We start from the raw sequence: 10,668 nt of genomic DNA on the forward strand, positions 1-10,668 counted from the left end.
TGTTCAAGAAACACGTTTAACACTATAGTACACGTGTTCATATTTGTTGTGTAATACAATATATTTAAAATTTAATACAATACCGAACGGATTTGATTTTATATATTTGAACATGATAAGTTTATGGGTAGGGTTTTTGTTTTTTGTTTTTTGTTTTTTGTTTTTTATTTTAAAGGTACAATTGGTGGCAAGTCATGCTTATCCACCTCTTCCGGGGGCTGGAAAAATTCAAAGAAGTATTTCAACCTCCCTTATAGGTCGGGTTTGTGCTTGAAATATTTTTGCCCGACAAGAGTAACGATAAAAACACAAAAAGTTGCCAAACGGCCCAATGAAGGGCCCATATTCGACCATCAAAGAAGGGCCATAGTGATTAAATGATCTGAAGGGCCAATTAATTCTGGTTGATCAAGCCCATTACACTATCTGAAATTCTAATGAAACAAAATTAGAATCAACGAAGAAAAAAACATTAGAAAATTGCTGCCGTTTAGTCCAAAACCCTAAACCCTTTGGTCGAGTACAGTTGAGAGAGAGAGGAAGATGGGAAATACAAGCAAAGACCTTCTGCAATTGGAGCACAAAAAGGCTTCAACTTCACCCTTAGGTCTCTCTCTCTCTCTCTCTCTCTCTCTCTCTCTCTCTCTCCTCTCTCTCTATGCAAATTCATGTAGCTTACTTTCTGTATATTTCTTGCAGAAAGCACGCTACTTGTTTGTAAAAATGCCTCAACGAAGAAAGCTCAACCCGAAGGGAAACCCATCCCTGCTCTTCCTCTTCCCAAAAGCCAAGGTACTCGATTCTCCCCATTTAAATTTTGGGTTTTTCTTTCAATTGTGAAAACTTCAATTTAAAGGAATTTGAATTATGGGTTCTTGGTAAGAGATTAAATATGAGATCCATTTGATGTGATGCGCACATATGTGAAAGATTTTATTTTCCGGCCAGTAATTTTCTATGTTGGTTTCTACTTGGCCAACTAAATAATGTTTAATTCTCAAATGGATCTATAATTTTGGTGATGGATGCTTAATTTCTTTTATACGGGGTCTCGATCCCAGCATAGTGCCTGTGCTTCTTGTTTCCTTTTTAAATTTCCTATATTTTATATTTTGTTTTTGAACTTCCTAAGTTACTAAGTTGTAGTGGTTTGAATTATAACTTTGAAGGGTGTGACTCAAAGTCCCCTGTTATTGGATTTGTCTCATTCTTCATATTCCTGCGCTGAAATTTCATCGTTTAATTTGACGAGATAGGATTATTTTATGTTCTGTTTACTTTTTCTTTGCTCCTGGTGTTATTGTTTTCTTCCTCTTTTGGTTTATTGGTAAGCATCTTGCTTGAGATAGAGGGTAGGAAGTTCTTCATTGTCTGCTTGTGATTGGCTTGAATCTCTGTTCATGTCGATCCACTACAGTCAGTTAATTGCTTTACCACGGAATATTGTTGCTCATACACTGTTTCCCTATTCATATTTTTCCTTTTCAGTAGTGAGAACTTGCATTACTTGCATAGTTCTAGCTGAATTTTCACAAATTTTTAGTGTTAGATGTGATGCTTTATACATTAGCTGATGATTGTGTATATAATGTCATGGGGAGGTTGTAAGGATGGTTTAGCCTACGCCCCAAGCTTTATTTGTTTTAGGCAAATGAAAACTTCATTGATGATCGGAAAATGTGACAAATTTGAAATAGGTTAGAGAATGTTGTAGCATCAAATTTGTAGCCTATGCCCCTTTTTGTTTGCTCAAACAGTAGTTTTCAATTTATCATGCATTTGAGATTCTCTGATTCTGTTTTATTTCTAGTGTTGTTTTGTTGGAAGTACCATGCAAAATATTGTTCATATTACTTGCTTACTTGGCCGCAGTTTTGGGACAAGTAAGGGACTTTTTGGGAGTCATATCAGAAGCTAACGAACGACTATACCGGGATGCAAAGGTTGGCACATTGATCTTGCAACCAAATCTAGATTGTTTATCCCACAATTCTAACATCTGTTTCAACACATAACTGTGTTTGCTCATTTACTGACACGTAGGATAATCCAGAAAACTATGATATTGAAGTGCTCACGGGCAATGAATCTGAAGTCATTAATATGGTCTCTCTCTCTCTCTCTCTCTCTCTCTCTCTCTCTCTCTCTCTCTCTCTCTCCCTCTCCCTCTCTCTCGGAAGCACACACATACACACATGCACGCTCACAGATTGTTGATGCCTTTAATAATTGATTTGTGGGTGGATCTGAATTGACAGGAGTTGATGCTGGGCGTTGCTGATCTTCAAACTCCTGAGGCTGTGACTGCTGCTGAATCTGCAATTTCTGGTTGTCAGCCTGTTATACCATTAGCCGTCAACAGTAGCGGAGAGGAATCAGAGGATAGCAGCGATGATGACAGTAGCAGCAAGGATGGTGATGACGAAGATAGTTCCGACGACAGTAGCAGCGAAGATAGTTTCGATGAAGATAGTGATGATATCAAAGATGATACAAGTGATAAAGATGATAAGAAAACATGCTTTCATGCGAAACTCAAAACACGCGAGCCTGATCAAGATAATGCTTTGAGTGAAGATGTTGGTAACAATCGGTCCAAAAAACGACCAAGAATTGTTGAGCTCTCATGAAAGTCGTGTAAGATCTAGTTATATATAGAGTTAATGTTTCCACATAGTGAGAAGGGCATATGATGAATGATTCTGGGAGAGTCTGGAAGAGATGATGAGTAGTATGAAGAGTTAACATTTATGTTATATCGTTTGTGTGTATTTCGTATGTAATTTCACCCGAATCCTTCTAAATACGATGTTTGTGGATGAATTTTATGAAATTCTTGACTAATTACATGTATTGTGGTGAAAGGTAATTCCACTGCAAATCTATCGGGTTTGAGAAGTTATTTTACCACTAGAACAAAAAATAGAAAAAGCCACAAAGACTAAGTATCATATACGGTTCGAGGTAAATCCATGCATTGCAATTCTTCCAACATCGAATGAAATTGTAGAAGAAAATGCTTTGGCAACATTGTGTGGTGTATGCATTTTATTTTTTGGTTGAAAACGGGGCTTATAACCCAAACAAAGTAAATAATAATAAATTTAGGCCTGTACATCCCAAGCGGATCTTCTGAATAAGGCTACTTGAACAAGAAAGAGGATTATCAAAATAATGATTTCCGATGCTTAAAGCAACAACTAAACTTAAAATTCAAGGTACAAAGGCCGTTACATAGAGATTTCTAGAGATGACAATACATTCAACCTGAGTCAGATTTGTCATCCCATCTTCGACCTCACAAAAATTTTCCTTCCCTATCCCTCTCTCCACAAACAAAGGGATTTGAGTTGTAATTATAGAAGTTATTTAATACTACGGTCTAGTAGTATTCATTTTCACTTGTACGTGAGAGGTCATAGGTTCGATTATTGCCAAAAATGCAAATTTGAACAACATTATTGCTAGTCCATTGTAAGGCCAAGCTCACCCCCCCTCCTCATTGTTGTAGATAATATTGTTTGTAAAAAAAAATTGTAATTATAGAAGAAAGCTAGTGTAAAATCACTGTAGTGGAACCCCGCAATATTAGTCAGAAATATTGCTTGACTACAAGAGCAAGCATGATCTATATGAACAATATCAAGGCACTAGACATGCTAGGAAACGAAACAAATTTACATAAATACCCTTGGTGACCAAAAGCAAAGAGTCCACCGTCTCTTATTTTATTTCATCAAAAGCTTCAAGGGATCAATCCTCATTATTTTTATGGTTTGATCATAATTAGTTAAAATTACCAATTAATTAGCAGCCATGCATGCCATAATTTGGATTAAGCTTTCCTTAATCAATAAGGACGTTGCCCAACGTAGTTTCCAGGTGGGGAATAGTTGCAAGTCACAAACCACCACCCATTGGTACACTGAACCCTAGCACACCCCAACTTAACCGAGTTCTTCCAAATCACCCTAAACTGAACCCTAGCACACCCCAACTTAACCGAGTTCTTCCAAATCACTTGCGTGTAATTCAAGCATTGCTGCCCACCAACACAAGAATTAGAGTTGTAATCGTAGTTAGGCTTCTCCGCCACCCACAAGTTCACAGCCGCCACGCCCGTGAACGAGCCACTCCCTTTAGCCAAGTTCTCGCCGTAAGTCCCATTGGAATTCGAATGCACCAAATTGCAGTCACCAATTCTCGAGTTGGCGTAGTTTTGAGCATACGCCGCTACGGCGTTGTCCCACACGATATCCGGCACGTTGACTTGCGCTCGCGCCGCGTTGTGTGCGTTGAGGAAGTCTTGCTGTGAGTTTTGAGCATGAGAGGGATGAACTTGACTTAGTGCCGTGACCACGATACAAAGAACTGCAACCCACAACGCCATTGTTGATTTTTTATTTTTTATTTTTTATTTTCTGCTACAAATAATTGAGAACTTATAAGGATTAATTGTGTGAATGTGTGACATCTTATTAGGATTTTTATAGGAAAAAATCTAATTGCGTGAAATTTTTTTATGAGCAATATGTTGGGAAATTGAAATATAATATGGCAATTTTAAGCAACCAATTGGCAAAAAAAGGTCCCCCTTGGTCTTGTATTAGCTTTATTATGGTAAAAATTAGCAAGTGGTGCAATGATCAGTACAAGTTACATGTTTCTTTTTCTAAAAGAAGTAAAGTAAGTTGATATAAAAAATAGAAAGAATTGATGTGTTACTTCAAGTTTAATTTTCATAAAACTCAAATACATTGTATCGCTGTGTAGGTTTCTTAATTCTTTTTATTCTTCAAATGTCTTGAGCATCTTATTAGTATTGTAAATTGTTTTTCGAGATTGATTTCACATAAATCTTTTCATTGATCATTAGTCAGTGCTACAAGGGCATCATATTTAATATTATAATCTTAATTTGGCTAACCAGCCATAAGTTGAAAAAGCAATTTGCATGGAACAAATTCATCCGCTGCGTGGTGTTTTGATCTTAGTCCAACAATACAATATCGTGTGAACATCAAAAAACTTACACATGACATTGTATTAGGCACCACGATGACAGTTGAACTCATTTTATATGTAACTCATTCTCCATAAATTTGCATAATTTTGATTTTTTGTAATCATGATCTCTGCCACACACGGATGATTATTGTTTGCTTAGGTTTGATAATGTCGGTGCATTTTTATTGTGAATTCCCGAGCAGATGACTTGCAAACAAATGATTCAAGAAATATGACAAATTAAGGAATTGATTTTTTGCAACAGAAAAAGAAAAGAAAAAAGAAAGTGATTCTGAATGGGAAATGATTTTCAACTTACAGAAAAAAAGATAAACGGGTATGCGGTTATAATTAAATGGGTATGTGATTATGGTTACGATTACCTATTTATAAACGGTTATGGGTATGAGTATACTCGTTTATACAATTACCTAAGGGTATACGATTATACAGGTAAGGGCTTACACATTTATGGGTAAATAACCGCGATTATCCGGCCACTAAAACTATAACCCATCCCTTCTTACGAGGAAGCCTCACGTAAGAATTTCTCCTTATTGACATGGTATGTCTTTGCCTTTTTAGGACTTTCTTTCACTAGGGAACTTAATTAATTAGGTGAGCCGAACTCGTAATTAAGAATTAGTTATAAGTTGACATTATCTAATTATGATGTGATATAGTTACATTGGAAGTACGTGGTGTTGTGCTGCCCTCAGCGTCCGGGCTCGGAGATAAAATGAAGCGTCGTCCTGTGACTAAGTCTAGATTTACTTCTGAAAGGCTCAGTACTATGAGAAGTGGGGAGGAAAGTTCGTCACTTGGGAAAGTGAAATTTGCTGCTTAAGAGACATCAATGCTTACTCATTTTGTTGCTGTCGCACCAGTGCTGGTTGCCTAGAAGAAGGAAACTACTCGAGTTTGATTTCTCAGATGTTGTAGATAGAGCAGTTGAGGATGAAGTTGCAGAGATTGGAGCTACTAAAGATAAAGCGGTGGAAGTTCAACCCGCTCAAGGTGAGGTGGCTGCTGAAAAGCCAGAGATCATCCAAGAGTAGCCTACTTTCAAACTTAGAGAATTTTTAGACTTTGTTTCTCTTTGTTTGCTTTAGCTTATGTTAGATTTTTATCAATTTACTAGAAATTTAATAAACTGCTTTCTTTGCTTTACTCCATCTTCATTCTTCGATTGCCTTGAATGTTTTTGAAACTTTTCTTGCTTGAAGCGCTTGCAAAACTCTAGCCATTGAAGTGCAATGCGGCTTTGATCAAAGCAGGCGCTCTTAGAAGGCGTGTCTAGGCTGCGAGTTTTGTTTTATGGGGCGTTAAGCTGCCGCATTCATCGTGCGTTACTACCCCTTGATCGGGTGATGTTGTCGCTGCCAAGCTGGTAGTTTACTTCGTTGCTTGAACGAAAGTCGTATGAAATGAGAACCTGTTTGTGTGACTAAGGCGAGGTTCCATGGGCAATGTACTTAAAGCTTATAAGATCTTGTACTTCACAAGGGCGAAGTGCGTGACACGATGAAGTCTCTCATAAGTTGCCTGAAAGTTGTACTACACTTGTAATTTGAGGTCACTAATCCTTGAGTTATGTAGCCCGTAGCGCAACATGATAAAAATCTGTATAGAGACGAAAATTGCTAACTAGTCACATAAAATGTGTACAATTATATAGAAATTCGTGGTCAACGATTTGAGGAATGCACTGCACTATATGTCACCAATCCCTTAAACTGCATAGCCCATAACACAACATGATAGAGTTCAGTGTGGACACAAAATTCGCTAACTTGTCGCAGCAACGTGTGCAGCTTTATGAAAATTCGTGGGCAACAATTCAGGGAATGTGCTGCACTTTTTTTATCATGGATCCCTTGAGTCGCATAGCCTGTGAACATAAAATCACTAACTTGTCACAGTAGATGTGTGTAGTTGTGTGGAAATTCATGGGCAGCAATTCAAGGAATATATTGCACTTTTGGGGGCACAAATCCTTTGAGTTGCATAGTCTCTAGCACATCATGATAGAGTTCCGTGTGAACATGAAAATTACTAACTTGTCACATCAAACGTATGTAGTTGTATTGAAGTTCGTGGGCAGCAGTTCAGGGAATGTATTGCACTTTATGCTTGTTCTGGCAAAGAAGCCTGGGTCTTCACAGAGTGGGCCAAGGGCCAAAATCCTTCGGTTAATTAAGTCTTGATAAAGACTATGGTGGCTATTTCTAGGAAATGCTGGCAAGGTTGTCGAGTGTCCAGTTATACTGGGGCAGCTGAATCCGTCCAAGTATGTATATCCGAGCAATTTACCCTCTCAGAGGAGAGCATACCTATGTGGTGGTTTGGTGGTCAGATTTGTTGGAGAGTAGCCGGGGTGTCGTTGCTACTCTCTGGATTGCAGTGAGAGTAAGAGAGAGAATGTGAGAGAGAGTGAACCGAGGGAAAAGGGAGAGGAGAGAGAATGAGGGAGAGAGTGTTAGTGGTTACCTTAGAGGAAAAGTTTCCTCAAATAAATAACTACCCAAAATAAACTGCAAAGTTCACGTGCAAACTAGAAGGTTCCACTCAGTGTGGTTGGTACCAAAATTACCAATATACCCTCAATGTTAATGTTTCATAGAATCTTTGTTTTAACTCTAAATTTTGTTCCGCTTGTGCTCACATGTTTGTAGTGACAAATATTACAAGAAAATGACAAGAAAAGTGACAAAATATGAAATGACCTTAAATATCCACGTAAGATTTCTACTTAGCCTTTTAGGAACGTTTTCGGGATTTCACAACTTTGAGAATAAATTACACTAAAATTAGGGACAAGTCGTAATAAGGTGACTTAAATGATAATCAGTTAGATAAAAAAAATAAGTAATTATTCACTTCTGATTTTGCTAATGTGTTTTTCATAAAAAAATTCTCCAAAAAAAAATTTCCATGTAGCGGGATATATTTATGCTCTATCTTTCTTACGTATTGAATGACTTATCACACCATGAGTTAGAGTATGAATTCACCATAAATCAATGACAATATGAAATTCCTAACTTCAACTATTACAACAATATTATATGCGTTTAAGTCACTATCTTATTTGATTAGCATAACACAACATTTAACAGTTCCAAAGAGTTCAAAGTGAATTCATCCAATTGGTCACGCTTATAACAATATGCTGATCATGTGAATTCGTGTCACTTAATATCTTAATAAGGGCCAAAAGTTGCTTAAACAATACCTTTTAAGTGGTCATTTTGGGACCACATTTCACAGATCCGGCAGTGGCTTATTTGTTCGGTGTAGCTCATACATATGCCTTAGTTTTTGTTTCCTTTTTCTTTTTTTAACCAACACAATAAGACTTCTAAAATTTGACATATAGGAATTCAAAACTATACATATTCTTCAAATATCGATTAAGTCAGTTTGCTAATTTAGTGTAATCGTCCTTGTACTGTAAGCGTCTAACTTCAAATTTCATTTCTCATAAAAGCAAATCTTAACATCCATTTGATATCGCATTTGTTCGCGATCGGTTTCTTCAAGTAAAAAGATTGGATATGAAGAGGAAGCAAATAAAAGAGAATGATGAAGAAAAATAAAAGAATGTTGACTCAAGTTCAGACCTAAAGTCAAAATGTTTGATTGGTTGTTGTTACAAGATACACACTGCTCACAAAGCAACGAAAAATTTAAACAAACATTAATATGTTCGACCTAGAAAAAAAAACATCAATATGATTAATTAAATTGTTCTTTCTTTTGGATTGGAAGAGGAAACATTGAATCACCTCTTTCTTAAATCATTGTAAAACACTCGTATGTTCGATAGTTACTCAATTTATCATTGATATTCCTTCTCTACATTCAGACCTCATTTCTTGGTTACAACATAAATGGCATAATGCTCAACCCTTCACTACAACAGAATTGGTGTCACGTCCCGATCCCGACATACGTCTAGGATCGACACGTGACATCACCAATTACATGTATATCTAACATACCCCGCCTCCGGGATATGGCAAAGCATAACTTGAGAATCGAATCACATAGTTTCGTATACTTTATGACTGCATCTAACCTTCTCGTTAGACGTACATACCCTAAAAAGGGATCAAGCCATTCGTAGTTCACCATTCGCTACAATTCGACATATATCACAGTCCGTTCAAGCCGAAAGGCATAACATTCCTCAATCAATCATTTGGACTTGACAAGAATGAATTATTCGATTCAAGCTACTTAACGAACCCATATGACAATCAAGGTTTCTATTTCATCCATTATATAAATCATTATGTTTCAACATAAAATCGCAATTCATAGCATGTAATAAATATCAAAGAATCAACAAAGCACAATAGTATCCTCTAGTCACATTGATCAACTAATCTAATCATATTAATAACAATAATATCCAACATCATTCCACAATCCCTTCAAGTAACCAATTCCATGAATCAAGGAGGCACGATATTAACATTTAATTATGTTAATCAGTCAACAAGATCACATATCAATGCATGAAATTTAATAAAGGAATTCTACATAATTCCCTGCCTGGATCCCAAGTAATAACATTATAATTCTAATTTATAAACATAACGTCTACTGTGAGTAATTCCTACTCACTCGAATCTAGGGTCGAACTAACTTTATGGAAATGAGCAAGAGTAGGGATTCCGGACCACTCAACGGAATCCAACCCAAAATATAATCGCCTATCGGAATGTACCAAGTACAACTAATCCTCATCGTGCAGGTAGTGATCACCCAACGTGGATATACCAAGCATGATTACCCCTGAAATACGTATGGTCCCCCAACACGGATATACCAAGCAGGACCACATCCTAACTCTAGGTAGTGATCACCCAACGCGGATATACCAAGCATGATCACTCCTAGAATGCGTATGGTCCCCCAACGTGGATATACCATGCATAACCATATGCATAATCTAATAACGTGGGTAGTGATCACCCAATGCGGATATACCAAGCATGCATGATCACCCCTAACAGTCCCCCAACACGGATATACCAAGTAGGACTGTATCCTATAGCTCTAGGTAGTGATCACCCAACGCGGATATACCAAGCATGATCACTCCTAGAACGCGTATGGTCCCCCAACGCGGATATACCAAGCAGAACCATAGCATAATCTCATCGTGCAGGTAGTGATCACCCAACGCGGATATACCAAACATGATCACCCCTCAAATACGTATGGTCCCCCAACGTGGATATACCAAACAAGACCATCCATGTACCACTGCTACATGGTGCAGTAAATTCAACACACAACCTACCCACAACTCAACCCCTATGAGTTACAACGTAGTCACCTACACCATTAACTCCTCATGGCCACCAACTAATATGTCACACAAACATATATGTTTTACATTATACATCTAATAAGATTTTAGGATCACATTGTCATAACATTTATCATACTTATCATTCACATTATTAAGAAGATGAATGAACACATATATATCACAATATGACGTCCCATACATGAAAATCGAGGTATACATTAACTGGGATAACTCACTAACCAATATAGGCCCACTAAGCCCTACATAGTCTCTAGTAATACTTATATTAATATTTAAGATCAATTCGTAACATATTGACCCAAGATCAACTCTCC

General features: G+C 37.2%; 2 protein-coding genes across 2 annotated transcripts; one reads left to right on the top strand and one right to left on the bottom strand.

Annotated features, from left to right (window-relative positions):
• Positions 1-444: 444 nt before the first annotated feature.
• Positions 445-2,833, top strand: LOC126584140 (uncharacterized). The gene is made up of 5 exons (XM_050248608.1): positions 445-607; positions 700-792; positions 1,873-1,943; positions 2,044-2,106; positions 2,259-2,833. Exons 1-5 carry the CDS (start codon positions 544-546, stop codon positions 2,628-2,630), a joined length of 663 nt encoding a protein of 220 aa, XP_050104565.1. The 5' UTR covers positions 445-543; the 3' UTR covers positions 2,631-2,833.
• An 862-nt stretch (positions 2,834-3,695) lies between these two features.
• Positions 3,696-4,427, bottom strand: LOC126587314 (pathogenesis-related leaf protein 6-like). The gene has a single exon (XM_050252350.1). It carries the CDS (start codon positions 4,388-4,390, stop codon positions 3,851-3,853), a length of 540 nt encoding a protein of 179 aa, XP_050108307.1. The 5' UTR covers positions 4,391-4,427; the 3' UTR covers positions 3,696-3,850.
• Positions 4,428-10,668: the final 6,241 nt, after the last annotated feature.

The sequence above is a fragment of the Malus sylvestris genome, chromosome 10 (genome assembly GCF_916048215.2).
Source record: "Malus sylvestris chromosome 10, drMalSylv7.2, whole genome shotgun sequence".
Lineage (NCBI taxonomy): Eukaryota > Viridiplantae > Streptophyta > Magnoliopsida > Rosales > Rosaceae > Malus > Malus sylvestris.

Coding starts and splice junctions, on each gene's coding strand:
- LOC126584140 (XM_050248608.1), top strand. CDS start 544: ATGGGAAATACAAGCAAAGACCTTCTGCAATTGGAGCACAAAAAGGCT. Junction 608..699: donor GGCTTCAACTTCACCCTTAG/GTCTCTCTCTCT, acceptor TATTTCTTGCAG/AAAGCACGCTACTTGTTTGT. Junction 793..1,872: donor TCCTCTTCCCAAAAGCCAAG/GTACTCGATTCT, acceptor ACTTGGCCGCAG/TTTTGGGACAAGTAAGGGAC.
- LOC126587314 (XM_050252350.1), bottom strand. CDS start 4,390: ATGGCGTTGTGGGTTGCAGTTCTTTGTATCGTGGTCACGGCACTAAGT.